This window comes from Mesoplodon densirostris, chromosome X, assembly GCF_025265405.1.
Source record: "Mesoplodon densirostris isolate mMesDen1 chromosome X, mMesDen1 primary haplotype, whole genome shotgun sequence".
Taxonomy (NCBI): Eukaryota; Metazoa; Chordata; class Mammalia; order Artiodactyla; family Ziphiidae; genus Mesoplodon; species Mesoplodon densirostris.
This window is the reverse complement of record NC_082681.1, coordinates 2,256,810-2,281,172: the sequence shown is the minus strand read 5'-3', so window position 1 is coordinate 2,281,172 and position 24,363 is coordinate 2,256,810. Positions and strand designations below refer to the sequence as shown.

The 24,363-nt window shown below is 48.1% G+C and overlaps 1 protein-coding gene across 2 annotated transcripts; it reads right to left on the bottom strand.

Moving 5' to 3' along the window:
- Nucleotides 1–669: 669 nt before the first annotated feature.
- Nucleotides 670–24,363, bottom strand: MPP1 (MAGUK p55 scaffold protein 1). Of its 2 annotated transcripts, XM_060087696.1 has the most exons (12): nucleotides 24,112–24,363; nucleotides 13,406–13,549; nucleotides 13,148–13,226; nucleotides 11,434–11,519; nucleotides 8,493–8,561; nucleotides 6,813–7,009; nucleotides 6,278–6,384; nucleotides 5,497–5,577; nucleotides 4,696–4,776; nucleotides 2,519–2,721; nucleotides 2,197–2,271; nucleotides 670–1,336 (listed from the first exon to the last, which is right to left on the bottom strand). In XM_060087696.1, exons 1-12 carry the CDS (start codon nucleotides 24,211–24,213, stop codon nucleotides 1,160–1,162), a joined length of 1,401 nt encoding a protein of 466 aa, XP_059943679.1. In that variant the 5' UTR covers nucleotides 24,214–24,363; the 3' UTR covers nucleotides 670–1,159. The 2 variants fall into 2 exon arrangements, with proteins under 2 accessions (XP_059943679.1, XP_059943680.1); XM_060087697.1 differs by lacking the exon at nucleotides 5,497–5,577.

Sequence of the window (24,363 nt, the reverse complement as noted above, 5' to 3'; positions counted from 1 at the left end):
TTTAGGAATCTGAAGGCCTTGGTGAGAGGTCTAGAGCGGTTTGTGGGGATGTACGCCTCCGGGAAGTTCAGTGTCCGCGGTGGGTTCCCATCTGGGGCAAGATGCTCTGGGGTGCTTGTCTACATGGGCGCTAGCTTCAGGAGACCTGCGGTGTGACTTTTGAGGGCACAGCTGCATCTTAGTTCTTTGGGGGTTAATGTGACTCTCAGCTGTGTGAACAAGGGAGCAGAGTATTTCGTTCTGGACACAGTAGTTTAAACCTGGGCAGCAAGTCTGGGTGCTCTGAAAACCATGTTGAGAGTAGAAGAGAAAGCTAAAAGGAGTGGTTATTAGGCCAATGCAAGTGGAGGCAAAGGGCTTCAGAGCACTCTCCCCACTGGAGCAGAAACCGGACGGTCCCCTTACACCTTTGCTCCCAAAGTGTTTTTACATGTTACACACACGTATGTGTTCACATGCACATGCCCGGCCCAGCACACAGGCACCAGCCACATGCACGTAGGCTTTTAGCCTGACTGACCTCTAGTCTTAAGGTCGTCACAAGCCTGAGGGAGACTTGTGAACCCAGCAGAGGCATTTGGTGTTGGTACCATCCTCCAGCAGCTGCTCCCAGAGGCTTGGGGCACAGGTGGAAACCCAGAGAGTTAAAAGGTACAAGGTCATTGGCATTTTAACACAGCAACACTTTTATTGCTTTTGAGGGTTTCACTAGAGCAGACCTCATCCTATTGCACAGCTGTTTCATTTTGGCAGTTTAGAAAGTTGCAGTTAAAAATGCTTTCTTCAAAGCAAAGACAAATGAAATGCCCAGTGTGATTGTAGGTAAAGGAGTGCAGGCTTCAGAGGGACAGGGTCCATTGCTTTTCCTCCCCACGTGTACCATCTTTGATCAGCAGCTGCGTTTGGATAGTACTTCGGACCCCAATTTCCAGAGATCCTTTTGAAATCCTGATCCATGGGGCCCCATCTATCAGGGAGGTCAGAGCCCAGCCCTTCAGAAACCTGAACAAGATGGATACCCACTGGTCATGAGGATAGTTGCAGAGAGCTGGAAGCTGACACAGAGCTAGCTGGGGTGATCCTGTTTGTCTTAAAGTAAGGGGAATGGAGTTCCTAAGGCTCGACAGGGGCCCACAGTCGTTCCCCCTGTTCTGCAAGCTTAGTAAACCCAGGAGACAGGCACCCACTGCGGAGAACTGCATGCCCTGTCAAAGGCTTCTTGCAGTTTCTTAAGGGTTTCATCGACGCTGTTATTGACCAGTGAGAGGTCAAAGTAGTGAGCATACTGGCTGCGGATGGCCTCGGAGTCCTTCTGCAGCTGCTGCAGGGCTTCCGTCTGTGGAGGAGACAGAGAAAGAGGGAGGGAGGGGGAGAGAGGGCGCCATGGATGGAGCAGGGATCCACCCGTCTGCACCCCAGCACCACCGATTCCAGTAAAACATACAAGTACAGTGAGATTGTTTCCCCTCCAGCGGATTCACCGAAGCTGAAAGTGCATAACGTGCTCCTGGCACAGGGACACCCTCTCCACATTTCCAACACAATCCTGCTTGGAATCTCTCCTACACATATATTTGCACGTGTCAAACGCCGTACGCACAGGGCCATCGACTGCCGTATTACTTATAATAAGTTTTAAACCTAAATAGCCATCAAGAAGGCAATGAGGAAACTAAATGAGTCTCTGCTACATCCACACGATGGGAGACCACACAGCTACTGAGAAAGACGCAGGGAGGTCCCCACACGTTCAGTGCAAAGCAAAGCACCTGCAGGGTGGGTTTGGGGCAGCTCGGCTCTGGGGAGCGGGGAGGCCTTTCAACATGGGCCTGGCCTCCTTCCCGCCCCTCCCCGCACAGCACGCACCACGTGGGCCCAGGGCCGCCTCTGTTCTTCACAGTCCCTGCCCTGCCCCCAGATGCCCCTCTTAAGCCCGTGTTGCACCAGTGTCAGGATCTGCTCTTCTGGAAAAATGGCCTGGCTGGTGCATTAACAAGTGTCTGCTGAACAGACAGGACAGGCACACGTGCTCTGGCCCCTGGCCGGGCGGGAAGGGGACAGCAGCAGGCAGGGTTAGGTTTAGGGTCGGGAAGCTGAGCTCTGCCGGTGCTCTGGCCAATGATCCGGACCGATGCCCGGTCCCCGTGGGCCTGGAGAGCGGCCCCGCTCCCCCCAGCACAGACCCTTCAGCCCCACCTGAGTGCCCTGGTCAGTGGGTGCGATGAACACAATGAAGGGTGAAAGTTCTGCCGTCCGAACAATCTTCAGGGTCTGGAAAAAGGGAGTGGAGGAAGAGAGGGGGAGAAAAGGCGTTAGCTGTCATGACGGACCTTTGCGATCAGCATCTTCAGGCCTCGCCAATCCCCGCACTGTCTCCAGCATTCCTGGTCCTGCTCTTCTTCCTCCAGGTGATCCCAGTGAAAGCTCGTGGCGCAGATCTGCGCTTGCTGGAGGGTCCCATGGGCTGTGCTCTTCAGCACCCTTTTCCCATCCACTCCTGCCTTCCGTGCCTACCCACCTGGGGCTCAATGTCAAGGATGGCGATCTTGTCCTGCTTGTGAATCTGGTGCACTGTTTCAAATTTGGTGCCAAACATGTTGCCCTGGTAGCTGCCAAACTCCAAGAACTCGTTGGCAGAGATGCTCCGCGTCATCTCCTCTGTGGAGATGAAGTGGTACTCCTTCCCGTCTTCTTCACTCTTCTTGGCCGGCCGTGTCGTATCTGTGCACGAGAACCCAAATCCCTGAGCAACTCAGGGCCTCCTTGGCTCCCGAGGGCTCGGACGCTGGCGTCGCCACCGCCACCCCAGCTGCGTTTAGCACAGGGAGTTTACCAGAGGGGTGGCTCACACAGGACCCCGAGGGGCTGACTCGGACCAGGAAGGCCCCCGTCTGCCCAGAACACATTCAACTGTCAAGAGCCAGAGCCCAGTGGAGCAAGTTCGTACCATCCTCCTCCCTTCATGAAGGAGCATCTCAAACACCAACCCCAGGGACACAGAAGCTCCGAAATGAAGAAATGACAGCTGAAAATATTTTAGAAACAGATCTCCAGGCTACAGTCAGGATTTCTGGGAAGTACACTGAAAGGCTCCTTTTCGTTGTTTGCAAAGAAGAGTACTTTTGTTTGCTTTAAACTCACACTGTTAAATGCTGGAATGTCCTTAAGTCACAACGTTTACGATTACTCGTGTAAGTGATCCTCTGAGTAAAACGTGCTACAGATGCTGTAGCTTGAGACGTGACCCCCTGGTCTCCTGCGTCATCCTCTGGTCTGTCTCAATGGGCACCTTCTCCTCAATGCACAACTGCCGCACGTCTTTCTTTCCATCTTATAAAACGATGACTCTTCTTTGACCTGAGTTATCCTCACCTCTTACCCTTTCTAACTCACTTCTCATTCTAACTTATTGAATGATGGAACTGTCGTGGTTATTTCTACCTCCAAAGCCTTCTGCTTTCTGACCCCAGTGTGTCACTCTGTCCTCAAAGGCAAAACGGAGAAGCAAGGAATAAAAAAAATACTAATAACAGGTTTAAAATCCAGTTTTCTACACAGATTCGCTCCTGGGAATGGAACTGATCTAAGCGTCCGCCTGACTGTTGGCCCGACCCTTCTCCTACAACAGCTGCTGGGGTTACGTGGGCCTTAACTGAGCGCTACTTTGAGAAAACATTTCATGACAATTGGTGGCTGTCCTGTAATTTCCTTAGCCACTCAATGGACCAGGAGAGAGCTCTCAGAGTGATTTAGGCATATGAGAAAGTGTTTATAATATAAATTAAAATGAAAAAAAGTAACATAAGTTTTTAATAACATTATTTGCTTAATCTTTTGAAGCAGTATAAAAATGTTGACCGCTGCTTCTCTTATGTAGACAAACAGCACAGCTACATTTTTAATGGGAGCAACTATGGGCACAAATTTGTATCTTTCCAAATTGGCTTTTCTTTTTATAATCAAACATTTTTTTTAAAAAAAAATGGACGGGGGCCTCCCTGGTGGCGCAGTGGTTGAGAGTCCGCCTGCCGATGCAGGGGATACGGGTTCGTGCCCCGATCTGGGAGGATCCCATATGCCGCGGAGCGGCTGGGCCCGTGAGCCATGGCCGCTGGGCCTGCGCATCCGGAGCCTGTGCTCCGCAACGGGAGAGGCCACGACAGTGAGAGGCCCGCATACCGCAAAAAAAAAAAAAAAAAAAAAAGGACGGCTTCCCTGGTGGCGCAGTGGTTGAGAATATGCCTGCTAATGCAGGGGACACGGGTTCTAGCCCTGGTCTGGGAAGATCCCACATGCCGCAGAGCAACTAGGCCTGTGAGCCACAACTACTGAGCCTGCGCGTCTGGAGCCTGTGCTCCTCAACAAGAGAGGCCGCGACAGTGAGAGGCCCGCGCACCGCGATGAAGAGTGGCCCCCGCTTGCCGCAACTAGGGAAAGCCCTCGCACAGAAACGAAGACCCAACACAGCAAAAATAAATAAATTAATTAATAATTTAAAAAAAAATCACAAAGGAGGGACTTCCCTGGAGGTCCGGTGGTTAGGACTCAGCGCTCTTACTGCTGGGGCCTGGGTGCCATCCCTGGTCAGGGAACTAAGACCTTGCAAGCTGCGCGGTGCAGCTGAAGAAAAAAAAATCACAAAGGAAAAGACAGATGACCACGGTATCGTGTCCTCGAGGCCCCCGAGCTACTCACACGGGGCGGGGTACGCGAACTTGTCCGGGCTCTGGCTGAGCAGGGCGCTCTTGATGTGGCTGCGGCCCACGCCGCTGGCTCCTGCACAGACAGAGGAGATAAAGGCTTCCATTTCTTGCCCCAGACACAAAGGTGGGGCTAGGAAGAGGAATGGGATAGGGGTTTTCATCTCTCAGACCCCGAGATGAGCCACAGGTCAAAGCGAGTTGCGTGGCTTCTGGGCTGGTGTCAGGAGGACCAGGGGCTCCAGGCCCTGGGGTCCCAGTTAGGATTCCAAAGAGAACTGGCGTTTCCACAGAGGAGGCAGCTACCACGTGGCATTTTCTGTTTAATTTTGAAGTATATTTGCCTTACTGGACTCTCCAAAATGAATGGAACTGACTTTTACTGGAAATTTAAACAGAACCCTCATACAGGTCCTCTAAGCAACTCATGTTTTCACTCTAAAGATGGGGAGGACCCAGAAGCATAGGCCTGGAGCACCCCTACTGCCGCCAGACGGACAGACAACCTAAAAGAGTTCGTTGCTGAAAACCATGTGAGGTTCACCCTCTGCTGTAACGTGAACCCAGGGGAGTCCCGGTAAGGACTCAGAAAGCTCCTTACATCTGCTCCGCGTGGAGGACCCAAGACACCTGCCTTCTCGTTTCCTTTTCTTCCTCACTGCCCTTGTCTTTTTTGTTGTTGTTGTTTGTTTTGTTTTTTTGAGAGAGGGAGTGAGGGAGGTTACGTACTGCAGGCAGGGAAATAAGAACAGAAATGCAGAAATGTACTCTAAGTGGCAAAGCAATGAGAAGATACCGATGAGCACCAGGGTCTTCCTCTTGAACGCAGGGAGCCGAACAACTTCCTCGTAAGAAACAACATCCAACTGATCAAAAACTAGAGACAAAGAAAAGCAAGCCGTGTTCATGCCAGAGCCGGGCACACAGCGAAGGCTGCGACCGGCTATACCGGCTCGGACACCATCAGGGACAACCTGGATCGTGGATGCCCTTCTTTGGGGTCTATTTTTTGGTTTTCCCAACCCCCGCACCATCTAAACTCAGCACGGCTGTTGGTCAGTTCTCTGGACTCGAGTTTTCTCTAATCTTTTGGCCCCCACCCTCTCCACTTCTTCTCCACAGTTCGTTACCTGACGCGCCCGTCATCTCCCCTTATCTCCGGCTCGCGCTGCTGTCCCTTCCTCTCTGCCACCAGCGATGCTCCGGCCACACCTGCCTCACTGGAGGCCCCTGACATAGCTTTCAGGCCCTGTGCTTTGCTCCTGTCTTTCTCTAGAATGCTCCCGGCAGGAAGGAGGCATTCAATAAATAGTAGCTCAGTTGTAGATTATTCTTCACTTGCTATCTACAATCCGCTCAAACGTATTTATAATGATCATATATTTCCAACCGTGGCAGCTAAGGGACAAAGTCTGAATTAGTTCTAAGGAAAACAGGCCACTGCCTGGGGCTGCTCAGACCCTGCAGTTGGCCATACTGATGGCACTGATGTACTGAGAAAGGTCTGGAAGGCTGTTGGGTTGGCTCCCGGGGGGTGAGAACGATGTGCCGGGCAGCGGGGAGGCCCGGGAGCGTACTTGCACTGTGCTTGGCCAGGTACTTGTCTTTGTACTTTTTCTTCTTCCCGAAGGGACTGCAGCTCGGAGCCTCACTCGGAGCAGACTGAGCCCCGCTCGCCACTCGCCTGGAGGGAAGAGATGACCGAGGACATTGGTGGCTTCTCGGTGTAAAAGCCCCGGGGTCATTCGCCTGTGCCGTCCCTTCTACACAAAACCCCCAGGCCCACCTGCCTCCTGCCCTTTGTGTCATCCCAGACCCCGTCCTCCTCTGGCAGAGAAAGAGGGGGCTGCAGTCCCAACGCGGGCTTAGGGACCTAAAGCTTAGGGAAAGCATTTGTGGCAACACAGATCCATGGATGAAGGAAGAGCCAGTCAGCCTCCTTCACCCATAAGGGCCAGTCAGGCTCATCAAGGCATCGTTGCCCCCACCGCCCATTCTTCCAGGAAAACCGGAAGGTTGGCCCGGTTGAGAAACAGAAACTATACACAGGATGACAGATTTCGGTAGCTGAGCAGCCTTGGTGGCCATGGGTCCCCGCCACTGGCAGCTCACCACTCCTGCAGCTCGGGGGAGGGGATCAGGCCCGCCGACTCCTGGGAGGAGCCTTCCACCCGTCCCTGCCACCAGTTGCTGTCATCCTTGTTGATGATCTGGATGATGTCCCCGGTGACGAACTTCAGCCCCGCCTCCTTGCAAGGGATCAGGTTGTCCTTTTTGGGATCATAGTCAAACTGTGCTCTCATGAACATCTGAAAAAGAAGGCTACTATCTGAAATGCACTGTTTCCTTGTGAATGTGCCCAAAGTCCTGACCCCACGATCTACTTCTACACAGAAGCTTGTCAGTTACAATACGTGGATACACGTGCTCACCATAGCATTAGCTATTAGAGTGAAATATTAGAAACAATCTGATTTTCCAAGAATGGGGAATTAATTAATTAAATACGGCCATCTACAGAATATATTACCATGCAACTATAAAAATCAATTTGTAGAAGAATATTTAATGTCCTGGGAAAATGCTGCTGATATAACATTAAATGAGAATATCATTAAATAAAAACAATACCTAGTATGCTTGAAATTTTAAGAGTATTTCTTTATACATAGAAACAAAAAAGACCGGAAGAAGCTATATCAGAATTTAATACCAGTAACCTCTGCTAGGAAGATTAGGGGTAAAAATCCAACCCAAAGAAAGAAAGAAATAATAAAGAGCAGAAACCAGTGAAACACAAAATAGAGTTGAAAGGATCAAGAAAGGCAACATTGGTTCTTTGAAGATTCATGAAATTAAGGCTGATTAACAAACTAGAGAAGACACCATTTCCCAGTAGAGAGCACAATGTAACACCACTATCACAACGGCCAAGATGAAGGAAAAAACCCCCAGATAATTCTAAGTGCTAGTGAGCACGTGGAAGAGCTGGGACTTGCAGCTGCGAATGGAAAACCTTGGAAAGTAGTTCGGCAACATCATGAAAGATGCACACAGCCTACAGCTCGTCAGAAATGCCCCGAGACTCAGGTACAAAAAGGTGCATGGCAGCACTAAGTTTTGTAAGAACTAAAAAGCTAGACTCACAGAAGGCCCTCCAGAGCATAGTCATACAACAAATGAATAAGAAGGAATCAGCTGTTGCTACAGCACAGACTTCACACCGAGTGAACAAAATGAGACACTAAAGGATTCATACTGTGTGAGTCAATTAACACAAATTTCAAAAAGGGGCAAAACTCGTCTCTGGAGTTAGAAGTCAGGGTTGGCGGGACTGGAAATGGGCATGGGGACTCTTACGGTGCTGGTCACATGGGAGTGTTCAGTTTGTGAAAATTCATCTAGTTTTACACTTATGATTTGTGTCCTTTATTGTATATGTGCCCATATATACCAAACCTTCAATTTAAAACAAGTTTTTTTAAAAAGAAAATTATACCATCATACGATCAGTGACCTGTGACACAAACTTTGGAGTTATTTTTTTAAAACTTCCTTCTTCCACATTTATCTGTCAGGGCCCCGCAGCCCCAGTGAGCTGCAAGGGGCCAGTCATGCCCGCGGTCAGAGAAACGCCTGCCCGTTTGTAGCACATGTTAGTTTGGTTCAGAGAGTACCAGGCAGCTATGCTTGTTGAGATATTTACAATCACATCATTTCAATCAAGTTCAAAGAATACACACTGGGCCCGAATCCTGCCATCATCACAACAGAGAAAATGGTGCCACCTACCTGCAGTGCAGGAAGCCGATTTTGCTGGTTGGGAATTACTTTTAATGAGATCATTCCTTTGGTTTCTTTCTATTAAAAAAGAAAGGTGAAATAAAATTGTCATGTAAAACGAACCGGGGTGACTGGGGGTTTTCATTAAGTCATTCTTCCCCTCCCAAAGTCCTGGGCATTTTTTTTTCCAATAGCCATCTTTACTGTACACTTTGAAATCTTGTAGCACAATGCTTCCTCCAAGACAGAAGTGTCATGTGCCCCATAAAGCAGCATAACAACATGGGGACACACAAAGAATAACGAACAAAGGCTAATGGTTTTCCCTCCTCCGCGCGGTCGACCCCCAAGAGGTCCCCAGAAGTACTTAAAATGAACCCTGGCACACAAATATCCACACATTTCTCCACACCAATAAAGGGCCAGTCATGTGTCTAAATATTTACACACATATTCATACATGTGTACTTTTGCTGTTTCTTTTTAACAAAAATGGGATTATACCATATGCATTACTCTATGACCTGCTTCCAGGTTGATACATGAAGACCTCACTCACTCTGTCTCATGGCTCTGCCGCATCCCTTGCTCAGCCACCATCCCCATCACTGGGTGTGTCCACTGTTGCCAGGTTTTTTTTATTACAATCTGCTGCAGTAGACACCCTTTAACGCGTGTCCTTATATATTTGCATTTGATTTATACAGACTAGAACCCCATGATGGAAATGCAGAGGCAAAGGATAAAAACAATTTTATAGCTATCCTCAAATTACTTTTCTAAAAAACTATAAAAATTCCACTCTCACCAGGAGTATACGAGATTCCCTTTCCCCTGAAATTCTTGCCAGAATTACATGTTAACGTTTGTTTTAAATTTCTGCCAATCTGATGGGTGGAAATTATTTCATGGTTGCTTTATTTTGTAATTTTATTACCGTAACCAAAATTGAGCACTTTTCAAGAGCTCATTGGCTATATGCTTTTCCTTCTTATATCTTTGCCCAGTTGTCTATTTGGTTGTTTGTCTTGTGAAAGCCCAGAGTCCTAACCACTGGACAGCCAGGGAACTCCCTAGTTATTTGCCTTTTTATACAAAGTTTAGAAGCACTTTAAATATTAGAGTTGTTAACTGTCTACCTATTATATGCACAACAAGTATTTCTCCAAGTGTATTGTTCATGGTAACTTTTGCCGCGACACAAATTACCTTCTACATAGTTGATTTTATTTACATAAATCAAAAAGAAGCACAAGTGTTGAATGTTCACATCCTTGAAACGGTTTTTATGCAAGACAAAGGGATACAGCTGTGCCATCGGCTCAGAGAAAACACATGCATCACGTTCTATTGAGAAGCAACCATTAGGCCAAACTGCTCCTCGTGTTGGTGACCATGAAACGATCCAGGCAGTGTCCTGGTGGGAAACAGGTGGCCCGCTCCAGAGGGTGGGAAGATGCTGAATGAAGGGTCTGGGGCATGTGGTCCGACACTGTTTGCAATTGGTGGATATGTCTTATAAGAGTCGAATTTTCATCTACCTGTTCTCCCTGCAGTGTTTTCTTTTCTAGTCTTTTCTTTGTGGAAGGAACTGGGTCGTTGGTCCTATAGAGTTTCTCTTAGGTGGGTTACGCCTACTTCAGAGTTATATTTTACAAACCCCTTCACCCTCCACATTCATTTACCAAGGTCTCTGTTCTATTTCTGGTTGTTTGACTGTTTCTTTTCTTCTGCTTGTTTTGGGTTTCATTCGTTCTCCTTCTTCTAGTCTCTGTGGGTAGAAGCTGAGGCTGTTGACTGAAACCTTTCTCGTTTTATCATCCAGGCATTTCCACCTTGGTCCGAGTTCAGTGGCATTCCACAAAATCTGATACACTGTGCTTTCATTTCTATTCATTTAAAGACAGTTTCTAATTTGCCTTGTGATTTCTCCTATGGCCTGTGACTTCTTTAGAAGTGTGTTAACTTGCAACTATTTCGGGATTTCCAGGTATCTTTCTGTTTTTTATTTCTAATTTCATTTCATTGTGGGTGGACGGTGCATTTTTGTATGGTTTGAGTCCTTTAAACCTGTTGAGGCTTGTCATGTGGCAGGGTACACAGTCTATCCTGCAGAATGTGGCAGTCCTGGCAGTGTTTGCTTCCAGTATTTTGAATCCTCTGTCATCAGGTACATGAATATTCACGATGTGAGTCATTTCAAGAAGCAGGGTAAATCTGGTCCCTGTTATTTCATCTGGGTCAGAAGTGAGGTCTATCCTTAAACAGCCATGCTTCAGAACTCTCTAAGGGTTCAGTTTCCTCAGTTCTGGTTCAAATTAAACTTTTCCCTAAGTTGCTATTCTCTGCTTCATTCCCTGGCTGGTACCCTGGCATCTCCTTGCCGAGGGCCTGAGGGGTGCTTCCTACCGGCCGTGACCAATTACACCCAACTACCCCATGTGTTTTTTCCTGCTTTGGTTACAGGAAGGGTCTCTGCTGTGTTCAGGGGTGGACAGGGATGGTGAAGAATGTGGAGAGGCAAACACCCAGCACAATGCCCGGCACAACTGCATGTAAGGAGCACATTCAACGTTTCACCTGTTATAGCCCAGTTGTTCTCTGTAACAAATCTATGACATAAGAACAGCAATTACTACCACCTTCATTTTACAGATGACCTAGAGGAGTGAATTCCCCTGCTCCAAATCACAGGGCTGGAATAAAGGAGAGCGGGACTCACAGCTGCCATTGCAGTCTAATGGTCTTTCTAGACAGACACTCTGGGTCTTTTGCCTTGTTTGCGAAGTTTACTAAATGAAGACAGAGCTGGCATTTCTTGCACAGAGTAAAGATTAGCAGTGGTAAGAGGCCCTTCAATGAGGTATAAACACTTTCACAGAAAAATGAGGTACACAGACACCAATGTGGATCGATGCTTCATGCAGACAAGGGCATAGTGAATACCCACCATTGCCTTCTGCAGCTGATCTACTGAGTGATTAGTCACGTTCGTGCCGTTGATTTCCAGGATCTCATCTCCGACGTGAAGGGAGCCTACCAACAAAAGAACAAACGTTCAGACGAAAGAGGTGTCAACAGATGTCAAAACGCCACAGAAAATAAACCACGATCTAGAGCATGTTGTACAATAGACTGTAGAACACACAGGGTTGAAACCATTCGACCATGACAGACGGGAATGTTCTGTTCGTGGCCTTCAGTGACCTAGCAAGACAAGCACTTGACGGTTTAAGATTATGTCATCCTCCTTGACCTCAGGACTCCAACTGCAAAATAAAAGCACTTGGTCCTGAAAGCGTCCTGGAACTAGAGTCCCCCTGAAGTCAGGGGGCTATGACACAGCTGAACACAATCCAAGGAACAAGAAAGCTCGATGTTTCTCTGTTGTTTAGCTAAGACCTCCAGATGCCACCAAGTGGTAAAGTTAATCACTGTTTAGATTCCATGTGAAGAATGCGTATCTACACTTGTGTTACCCTTGATACACAGAAAAGCATTTTACTAAATGACACATCTGCAAATTGACGGCAGCTTCACATGGAGATACAACAGTTACTTGTAATTATTTGTTAATGTCTATTTTCTCAGTTTATTGTGTTTCTTTTCTTCTTTTTCTTTTATTTTTGGCCGTGCCATGTGGCTTGGGGGATCTTAGCTCCCCGACTAGGGATGGAACCCGCACCCTCGGCAGTGAAAGGGCCGAGTCCTAACCACTGGACAGCCAGGGAATTCCCTATTTTCTCAGTTTAACTGATAGCCTCAGGAGGTAGAGATGGTCTGTTTTCTTCACTGCTATGTGTTCACAGTCTAATGCAAGGGGTTGCATACAGTAGTTGCTCAAATGTTAACTAACTGCAAAAGTATTGGCGTAAATAAGTGTATAAGAATGCTCAGAGGGAGCGACAGACATTACGGTACAGAAAACCTCTCGGCACACACACACAAATGCTCCTTTTTTTGTTTTGCGGTACATGGGCCTTTCACTGTTGTGGCCTCTCCTGCTGCGGAGCACAGGCTCCAGACGCACAGGCTCAGCGGCCATGGCTCACGGGCCCAGCCACTCCGCGGCATGTGGGATCTTCCCGGACCGGGGCACGAACCCGTGTCCCCTGCATCGGCAGGCGGACTCTCAACCACTGCACCACCAGGGAAGCCCGGGTTCTTCCTTTTAAGGACTCTCATGAGAGGGTAGATATAAAGGCAGATCATTCAAAATAGTTGTGTTATTGCAGAGGGGACGAAGTATTGTGATAGCTTAGATGGCTGAGCTACTGGCCAGGAGCACATCACTAGAGCTTTGTAGAGATGGTGAACAGTAAAAATAAACAAGATCACCTCCTAGGAAGATGGCAGCAATCAGTGCCCATCTTTTATTTTTGCGGTACGCGGGCCTCTCACTGTTGTGGCCTCTCCCGTTGTGGAGCACAGGCTCCGGACGCGCAGGCTCAGCGGCCATGGCTCACGGGCCCAGCCGCTCCGCGGCATGTGGGATCTTCCCGGACCGGGGCACGAACCCGTGTCCCCTGCATCAGCAGGCGGACTCTCAACCACTGAGCCACCAGGGAAGCCCCATGCTCCCTAATTTGAACACTATAAGCTTCGTGCCCCTCAGCCCTGAACAGGGAGCAAAGGATGAATCACTGAACAAAACAGGCCTGTACCTTGTCTGTGAATCATGCCGCCGTGGAGGATTCTGGCCACCGTGCAGGACTGCTTCTCATTCAGCTTCAGCGTGATTCCCTGGAAGACAGACAAGGGCACAGCAAGCTTAACTGCAAGCTCTTTCTGAGTTGATCTTTAAGACAACTTAAGGCAACTTCTTGGGAGAAATATTTTCTGTCTGCACACGAGGTGTCGTCAGTTGGCAGGGGCAAGAAGCCTGCCATGAGGGGCCTTGGGTGGTGAGGAAGAGGGCTTACCATGGGCTCCGCGGTGACCTTCTCGAACTGGATGAGCCGCACCTTCCGAGCCTCCTGGCCCTGGGCCCGGGCGGGGCTCCCCGGGGCAGCAGGCCCATTGGCGTACATGTCCTCCGTCACAGCGCTCAGCTGGGGTGACACAGTCTGTCGGGTCAAAACAGCAGAGAAATGTATGAAGCAAGCAGCCGTCAGGTCGTTGTTGCGCATCTAAAACCCAAAAGGCTCAGCAAACCGACGCTCATCTCCTAAGGCTGGTGGCCAGTTGCATTAGACTTGATGTGAAGCGTTATTTATCCAAGCGGCTACCCCTGCCATCAGCCCGAGACGACACAGCAACTGTGACCCCTTGACCCCGACCATGAAGACAACAAAGCTGGACGGATTACACTCTAGGAAGATGTTTTTAGTATAAATCTGAAGTAATTTAAGGCCCGTGGCCTTGGCAGGAGGGAAGACAGAGGGATGGATCTTGTAATCCATGGTGTTGGGTCAACTCCGCACAGGCCAAGGGCATGTTGGTCCCCACATCACTTTATATACAGAACCAGTTCCAAACGTGAAAGATAAAACAACCAAGCTTTGAGAAGAAAGCAGAATACATCTTCAAAACCTGGGAGGAGGCAGAAAACTGTAAAAAAACGAAAACTAAAACTACAAATACTTTAAAGTTAAGAATATCTGTTCGTGGAGAAACTCCACTGAGTCAGGCAAAGGTTTAGTAGACACAGACAGCAATAATCAAAAACCATACAATTGACGTCATCAAACCTAAACACTTCTCACCAAAACTCTCAGCCTGAGAGTACAAAGACTTATACCTAGAACATGGAAAGAATTCTTCTCACTCAATAACAGGGTGATGAGCAATGAAAAGATGGACAAAACGTCTGAACAGACTCTTCACTAAAAAGGCCTATGAAGAGCCAACATCACCAGGATACCACTCCGCGGCCACTAGGGAGCCTACAGTGAAAAGGACAGACATCGCCGTGGGAATGCTAAACGGCGCAGCCCTGTGGAAAAGGGTGTGGCGATTTCTTATATCAAGTTAAGCATACATTGACCCTATGCCCTGGCAACCCTACTCCTAGGTGTTCACCCACAGAAAGGCTTGCACACAGAAGTTCACAGCAGCTTTATTCACTATAGCTGAAAACTCCCCCTGCAGGAGGAGGCCATTCATGAGGTTTTAGAACAAGCAAAACTACAATAAAAAAAATTTAAGACACTGGTTGCCTCTCATAGGATGGGAAGGGGTAGGCTGGGTAAGGGCATGACAGACCTTCTGGACTGGTGATGTTCCAAACTGTGACCAGGGTTGCATTGCACAGGTGTATGCGTTTGTTAAAACTCATCCAGTGCATTTCACTGTATGTAAATTTAACCACAAAATTAAAAAAAGAACCATAAAGAAATACTGAACCCTAGCCGATGATATGCATGCTGAAGCTTTTAGGGGTGAAGTGTTCTGATCTTTGCAACTTATTTTGAAGTGCAAAACAAACAAAAAAAGGTGAATGGATGGTTTTGGGATAGATATGTGATAAAGCAAACATGGCAAAATGTTAATGGTAGAATCTAGGAGGTATGGCTAATGGAAGTTACTATAAAATTGTTTCATCTTTTCAGTGAGATTGAAAATTTTCAGATAAAACATTGGAAGGGAATGGCACTAAGACAGTGAAAAGGCCATGGAGCAGGAACTGGAACCCTCGTGTGGTGTCCTGCTGTGGATGGACTTTGGGGTGCTTCCAAGTTTGGGCTTTGAAGAACAGTGTTGCTCTGAGACCACACGCCAACGAGAATAAGTGGCTGCTGCACAATATGAATAAATCTCCTTGAAATGCTCCTTCTCCTGATACAACAGTCCATCAAAAACAATATGCAGAAGGAAGAAGCCTGACCCTGGTTTATGTAAGGTTTGAGCTGAAAATGGATTGTGGCTGCAATCCAGCCACACCTGGGGGTGCCCCTCAGAGACCGTGGGGAGGGAAGATCTTCCCAATGGCTGGAGCCGTGAGCAGGACATCTCATCAGCCCCTTGGTGGTAAAGGCGAAACGGGAATATCCCCAGGTGGGAACAGCTAGACCTATCTGTCTGTCTACAGAATGAGGGAAGTACTGACAGAGAGAAACTGCCTTGTGTAGCAACTAGAACTTCGAAAACCTCACATGACATTGAGTTACACGGCACTGCTATTAAAGCAGAATTGTCTAACAAAGGGCTATATTTAGAAAAGTGACTTATGAGACCTGGGAGCCCAGAACCACACAGAACTTCAAGGTCGTCTACAGTAGATAAGCCATTAACACAGTTACCACTGCATCTGTGCGTGGGCATCCTGGCACACAGACACCATGTAGCCCTGAAAAGGAGGTTCAGAGCTTAATCTGGAAGACATACTAAGTGGAAAAAAAAAAGAGTGAGGAAAGGTATGTTATCATCAGCGTAAACAGTGAAAGGTAAGGATATCTTCATATTTGCTTGTAAATGCATCATCTCTGGAAAGAGACATGAACAACAGAGGGGAACTGGGAGACTAGAGAAGGAGGTGAGAAGTAAATTGTATTCGTTTCATTTCAAATTAATTTCTAAACAGGCAAATGAAAGCCTATTATTCCTAAAGCCCTACAAAGTACAACACTTTCTATTCTGGCAAGATAGAATTTTCCTAAGTGATTGTGATTTAGGTTCAAATTGGCAGCCTAAGTACTTGCATGTAGCCTGGACCCTGTTTAAATGAGACCAAAGGGGGGAGGGTAAATAGAAACCCACAGACAAAAAACAGGAAGTCATCAGGGATGAGAGATTTCAAAAATTTTTCCAGAAGACAGCAGAGCCTGGAACATGCACATACGAGGAACTGGCCGGTGCACAACGGGCTGGGGCTCAGACTTCTGAGAAAATAGCTCCGGAAAAGCTGCCCACCCAACCTACAGCTCCACTTTCAAGGCAGGAAGAAGGAAGAAGGGCCAGGCCAGTGGCATCTGTCCCAGAACTTCCACAATGGATATCTGCTCATGTCTCATCAGCCAGAACTGCAGAACACAGCGTGGCCATCCCAGGCTGCAAAAGGGGCTGAGAAAATAAGAACTGAGTTGGGCATCCTGCCATCCCAAACAAGATCAGGGAGAGGCGGGATCAGCAAGAAGTGGAACAAAGGTGTTGGGTCAGCAACCGGTCATAATAATACAAAAACCTTTACTAACTTTCCCTCTTTACAATCTACCTACAGCAAGTCACGAAACAACATTAAGGTCCACACACACATGACAGAAAAGAGATGAAGGGAAGGGCTACCGATCCCATGAGTACAGTGAGAGGGAAAGTTGATGAAGGAATGAATGTAGAATTTAAAGTTCTGCTTTATTTTCTTTCGTTTAGTTACAATCAGAAGACCCGTCCCTGTGGAACCTGCCCCCCTGCAGATGGGCACACGCTCTCTAGCTCACTCTCCACTGCACCCTGGGAGCAAAGCTAAGCATGAGCTGTGGATCCTCCTGCATCTGAGATGTTATTTTTTACCCACAAGTGGCTTCACTCACCCGATCCCTGCAGGTTACATGAAAAAAGTACCTCTGGACGACGTGTAATCTATGTGATGTAAAGGCACAGGCCCTTGAACAGCTAAGACAATTTTGAAAAGGAAGACAGTAGAAGGAATCAGTCTACATGGTTTCAAGATTTATATGGTTACAAATAATCAAGGCGGTGTGGTCTGGCAGAGGGACAGACACAAAGGTCAATGGAACAGAAGAGAGAGCCCAGAAATAGAGCCACACAGATACGTCCAGTTGATTTTGACAAGGTGCAAAGGCAATTCAATGGAGGAAGGGTAGTCTTTTCAACAAATGATGCTGCAGCAATTGGACACCCATAGGCAAAAAAAGAAACACTGAACTAGACCTTTAAAATGGATCATGGACTTAAATGCAAAACTACAAAACTTTTTAGAAATAAACATAGGAGACAGTCATCAGGGTTTAGGACTAGACAAGAGTTCTTATACTTGGCACCAACAGCAGTATCCATAAAAGGAAAAACTGATAAAGTGGACCTCTTAAAAATGAAAAACTTTACCCCTGTGACAGCCTGTGTGAAGATGATGAAAAGACAAGATGTGGACTGAGAGAAAACATTCACAAACCCCACATACAATGAAAACTTCTAACATCTAGAGTACATAAAGAATGCTCCATATGCAACAATAAAAATAATCTAATTAGAAAACGGGCAAAAGACATGAACAGGTATTTCAGTAAAGAGGATATGTAAGGAAGGATGGCAAATGGTGTTCAATGTCATTAGCTACCAGGGAGAAATGCAGATTAAAACCATAATGAAATACCACTACACACCTATCAGAATAGCTAAGATAAAAATCGGTGACAAGACTAAATGCTGGTGAGGATGCAAAGAAACTGAATCTCTCATCCATGGCTGGTGGGAATGTAAAGTGTTACAGCCATTTGGGAAGAGAGTTGGGAACTTTCTTAAAAAAACTAAATGACTACTTTACAAAGAGAGTTGGGAACTTTCTTAAAAAACTAAATGACTACTTTACAACCCAGCAATGGCACAAGACAACAGTCTGTGCAAAATGTGTACATGAAGGTTCATAACAGCTTTATTCGTAGTAACTCAAACCTGGAGACAAGGAGAACAGCCTATAATAGGCGAGCAGTTCAACAGGCTGTGGTCGATCCATACCTCGGGACACTTCCCAGCAATAACAAATTGCATACAATATGGTTCCAGTTATATAACATTCTAGAGACGGCAAAATTATAGAGGAGGAGAACAGATTAGTGGTTGCCAAGGGGACACGGGGAGATGTGACTATAAAGGGGTGGCACCAGGGAGGTCTCTGTGCTGATGGAACAGTTCCATATCTTGATTGTGGTGGTGGTTACATATATTCAGACATGTGACAAAATGGCACAGAACTACACTCACATGTCATACCAATGTCAAGTCCATGGTTTTGACGGGGTACTATTTTTGAGCTTGTAGTAGACAGAGGTGAAGTTATTGCATAAAAGAACTAGCAAAATGGCTGGCAAGTTGCACTTGTTTGCAACCGAAGAGCTATAACTAAGAGAGCACAGTACCAAAGAACGGACAGAGGCAACAACTAATCCTTGAGACATCTGCAGGGTACAGGATCAGTTTCCAGACTCTGGGATGGGTAAGTAAGAGGCCACAACACACAGTGACCAAATAGTTCCTCAAAGCATTGCCCATGGCGACCTGGAACCACGTGGTTAAAACTCTTCAAAGCTAGGTAGCTATTGCACAGACCCATTTAAAGAGAATGAGATCAAACAGCTCTCTAAGTAGACTCAAGAAAACCAGAGGAAAAGCAGCGTCAAGTTGGAAGGAAGAATTCTTTCTCTCAAATTAAGCATCTGTACTATTTGTATATTTTTACCATGCGCATGTATTAAGAGATTGAATGTATAGAGTGAGGAATTCAAGGATTGCTGACTGAATGACTGCTGTGAATAGACAAAGAGCTCAAATCTCAAATTTCTGGCCTCAAAGCATGAAATAAAACTTAGGACTTTCCTTGATCCTGACTTACAAATCTTTTTTCACTAGTAGTTGTGGGGCTGAGAAAGCTGAAAACCAAACTCAGAAATTAATCCTATGGATTTATCAGCATCTACCATTTATCTGTGTCAGTAACCAAAGCAGGTACTGATGGCCATAAAATCTGAAAACATAGATCAGATTATTTTATCATGTGCTGTAAAGTGCCATCAATAAACCATTTATGATGATTCACCTGTGTTTCGAGACGTGCTGGGCCCGTCTACAAGGACAGATTCGAAAGTCTCAGTCCACGGAAGACAAAGTGACCTTTGCAAGGGGCCGACGCCTATGTGATTGTGTACCTGGAACAGGCAGATAAAGCGGTGCCCTCCCCTCATCACCTTCTCATTTGGCTCCATGACACAGATAGCTTTTAACACATCAGCCTTTAAATTAAGGACTCAGCACCCAGGAAAGCTCAAGACTTGCTATCTGAAAGGCTGGTCTTCCAAATGTGCTTATTCATCAAGACGTCCCCCTTCGGGATGACTCAGAGCCACTATCATGCTCACCCAGAAGCTGCAAATGATGAGTAAGATAAACGGAACCCTCCGACGTGGCGACCAAAGAACCAACTAGCAACAGTGAGGCTTCCCTGACTGCTCAGCAAGAGGGGGCCAGCCTCTCCTCAACAGCACCTGACATGCAGGAAACTCCCTCAACCAGCCCCCTGCACCCCTCACCACAGACAATCCCAGGAGCAGGGCTAGACAGACAGACAGATGCACATGGATCCAAGGTGCTTCCTTGACCCCAGCCGTGGGTCCGAGACCACACCAAGGGCAGGAAACGCCCACAGAGTTCAGCTTTGAAGAAATGGGAAGGTTACCTGCCTGCCACTCAGGGTAACTAATGTATCCAGGTTGACGACTTAGACTGCAGTCTGTCCCCTGTCCCATCTGTCCATCCGTCCACTGGCCACGTGCCGGGCACCTGTCCTGCCCCTGAACTGGTCTAACTTTTCTTGCTTCCATAGCTGGTAATACATTCATTCCAACATGCTGCAAATATTTCGTTTGTTTACTTTGTCACCCCAAAGCTAAGCCGTTTTTCAGTCCTTACAGCCCCACGACCACCAAGTGATGCTGAACGATGCGGCCAAAGGTACTAGATGGCATTTTGCAGAGTTCACTTCACAACCTTGAGACCAGCCTTCATCCCCGCCACCCCAGCAGGACGGGGGCAGCTCTGCAGCCTCTCGGCCTTTAATCACACACACTGCTGGGGTGGCAACGCCTGTGCGCTGAAACCCCCTTTGGAGGAAACATCTGCAGCGGGTTCAAAGGGCAGAGGCAGTGGCTCAAAGGAAGTTGGGATTAAAAAAGAGATGAAAAACAAACTTGGCAGCGGGTGGCTTTCCCACCCAAACAGTCGGATTAAGAGCCGGTGACAGTGAACGGAGGAAAGAACAAACATTTGTTCAGCCTACTGTTAGGCTTTTTGCCAACTGTTTCCATGTGGAGACTTAGAAGAAGGCCCAGGCCAAGAAGGCAAGTGATTGCCGCAGACGGCAGGCAAGGTCAGCCTACACTTTGGGAAAGAAAACAAGAAAAACGATGAGAAAACCAAGAGGGCTCGAGGTACCCGAAACAGCTGAGCACTGTTTCACCACAAATGACAACAGCCGGGGAAAAGAGGTGGGGAAAGAGGGGCACCTCAGAGCCAGAATTTTCTGGCAAGTGACTTTTGAGCAAAAACCTATACAGTCGACCCTTGAGCATGACAGGTTTGAGCTGCATGGGTCCACTGACACATGGATTTTCCCCATAGTAAACACTGCAGTGCTACACGATCCGTGCTTGGTGGCCTCCACGGATGGGAATCGTGGTCACAGAGCAGCCGTTCCAGCGGCAACTGCGTATGTACTTTGCTCATGTGTATTTCTCTATGGGAAGGAAAAACGGAAAAGTGAAGACTCAGAAAAGAAAATGTCACGTTACAAAAGTTGTATTCTGGTTCCCTAATTCAGAGCTTTTCTTCCCGTTTCCCATCCGTGGGGTCACTTCCCCTCCTTTTTTAGCAACAGTGAAAGATTTGAGCAACTCACTGCTTACGGGAAAAAAATCTCTGCAGTCAATGAAATGTCAACTGATTTCATCTCCCTTGCCCCAGGGGACATTTGTCAGTGTCTCAAGACCCCCATCAACCCTGAATATCCCCTGCCTGGAGCGCTATTCGCCAGTGACATCCTGGCCCATGCACAACAGGTGATGCTGCATCTCCCCACCCAGGAGCCCACAGACAGCTCTTCTGAGTGGAAACTCACCTGCAGCCTGACATTTCTTAGGTCATTTCCCATGTGGGACAGGCCCAAGTGAACTTTCAGGGACTTTCAACGTATTGCTTCAGGTCATGGGAGAAGGGCTACTTCAAACAGAACTGAAGAGAAAAGTAGGAATTTTACAACCAATCTTATGTGCACTAAGGGATTGCAAAAAAGATCAAGGTCAGAGAGAGCTCATAAAATGTTTCTCCAAGGAAGGAAACATGTACTTAAATATGGCAGACAGGCTACACTTCAAACCTACTGCAAAATTATATTCTGACAATACTTTTTTTTTTTTTTGTGGTACGCGGGCCTCTCACTGTTGTGGCCTCTCCCGCTGCGGAGCACAGGCTCCGGACGCGCAGGCTCAGCGGCCATGGCTCACGGGCCCAGCCGCTCCACAGCATGTGGGATCTTCCCGGACCGGGGCACGAACCCATGTCCCCTGCATCGGCAGGCGGACTCTCAACCACAGCGCCACCAGGGAAGCCCGATGATACTTTTTCAATACCAAATGTGGACTATAATCAGAGGTGAAACTTTGGGTTTCCAGTCTTTAGAACTTTTATAAAAAGCAATCTCCCTAAATGAAGCCTTTAGCAACATGAGTTTATGAACTCCTTTAAAGCCAACAACTTCCTTACAACTTTTCTTGGTTCCTGCTAGGACAGCAAAACATGCTACTGCTGCTGGACAGGCGTTACGTCAGGTCAACATCACCGCAACCCTCTAAGCAGGTCCATTTTACAGAGAAGAGAAATCAAAGGCACAGGGAACCTGGGCAGCAAGGGGGAGGCAGAGCCCAGTGTTGGCAGCAGAGACTGCTAGGAGCCCCAGAGGGAAGGTGAACCTCAGGAAATAAGCATCAGCAGGTTCGTGGGGTCAGGCCACCTTCCATCGTGTGGAGATTCTTCTTCCAGTGTCCACAGCTTGGCAGATCTGGATGCTTTTCATTCAGTGCTTTACCAAGTTTTCTTATTTCATCTTCAAATCCTTTCATACACTCAAGCAAACTGACTAAGCAATAGACTGTATCTGGTTTTGCAGGATCAACTCACAGCTCCACAAAAACTGCTATTTATTCAGAGGGCAGTGAAAGGGCCTCTTCTCAAAACCGGAAAAGACTTCTCCAGCCTCCCCACCAGGAGCAGACAGGTCTACACAGGGTCTGGGCACTGAGATACAGGTGACACTCAGGTTGTGCTAAGTGAAAAGAGCCAGAAAGAAAAGCCTGCATATGGTTGGAGTCCATTTATAAGACAGTCTGAAAAAGGCAAAGTGGTAGTGTTTTCCAGAAGTTGCCAGGGTGGCTTCCAGGTTTCCGGGGAAATGAACCTAAAGGACCATCGGGGAACTTTCTGGAGTGATACAAATGTTCTACGTTATGATTACGGTGACGGCCACATGATGGGATGCATCTGTCAAATGTCATTGAACTGCACAATCAAATTCGTGAATTAGATGTACGCTAAGTAAACCTCAATAAAGTTGCCAAAAGAAAATTTAATAAAGAGAGGTGTTGTTTTGGGGGGGGTGAGTTAAGGCTCAGCCAAGTGAGCTGATTGTGGGGAAGAAAAAAAATCCCATGTCCAGACTTATGAGGAACCAAGTAGTTTTAGAGCCTGATCCCCTCCTAGGGTACATGCTGCTGCATAACTTCCAATTTTGTCTTGTCAGCTGAATAACCAATGTCTTCCCCACGGGTTCACCCTGATTTGCAATGACAGTCAGGTGTGAATGCGGAGACCTGAGCTGATGCCACCCAGCCCAGAGTCCACAGCTCTACAGTCTGCTTCACTTTGTGGATCTTCAGTTTCCTCATTTGTGAAAGTGGATGGCTATGCTGAATCACATGTTCACCTCTTAAGTCACTTATTAATTCAGCAAACATTTCTGAGGACCCACTTACCAGGCATTTAAAATGTAAAAAGTGAGTGTGAAACAGCCCTGCCCTGGAAGATCTTGTAGTCTAGGAAAAAGATTCACACTGTGAGTTCTGAGGCTGAGTTATCAAAGGCAAGATAGCTTCTGCCTGGCCCTCTCTCTCTGTCTGTGTGTCTCCGTGGACATCCTTTCTCGGAACCTGGTCACCGCGTTGTGAGAAGGCCAGGGGACATGGAAGGGCTGCTGGCCGGTGCTGGCTGACGGCTGACAATGGGACAGAGCGTCAGCCTTCAGATGAGTGAGTGAGCGAGCATCCTGGTGGCCGTGCCCTTGTGGGAGAGACCCTGAGTGACAACCTTACCTTGCTGGGTCCTCACCACACCCAGAAGTATGAGAGATAACAAGAAAATGATCAACCCTGCCCTCTGGGCATCTTTGAGGATCGAGGTGATGAGCTATTTATGGGCCATCATAGGAATCTGGGGGGCAGAGTTACCTGTGAGATGACTGCCCACAAACAGACACAGGGGTCCACCCATCTGCACCCCAGCACCAGGGGCCCTGCCTAAATGCACAGGGACGGTGAGTGAGCACTTCGGGGCCAGCGCTGGCTTTTACAACCCTTTCTGCTGACACAACCACCAAGCAGTCCTACTCTCGGATCTGTTCCTCACAGTCTTTCTGTGACCCTGACTTCCGTCCACGAAGAAGTTTCCCTTGACCTTAATCAGCTCTCGGTCGAGGCCGCGGCCTCTCCCGATTCTCGCCTAGAGGTGCTACTGGGGGCCACCAGCCACCGCGTCCGGAGTCCCGCCCGAACCCCGCCGCCCGCTGCGGCCTCCACCCCGGGGGCAGGACCCCTGAGGGCAGGGCGGCGGGCGGGGAGGGACCGCGGCCGGAGGCGCGGCCTAGAGACAAGGACCGGCCCGCATCCCGCGCCGGGCCCCGGGGGCAGCTCACCTCGGGCCGGCTGCGCTTCTGCAGCAAGTGCTCCAGGTAGAGGTCGGAGAGCGCCGTGCGCATGGCACCCCCGCTCTCGCCCTCGCTCGCCTTCAGCGTCATCTTGCGGGACCTGGGACGCCGGGCACCGGGACGCGGGGACGCGGGGACGCGGGGCCGGGCAGAGCCTGGAGCGGCAGGGCCCGGGGCCTGCAGCGCGGAGGCGGCAGAGGCGGCGAACGCGACTGGGAAGCGCGGCACGGCTGGTCAGTC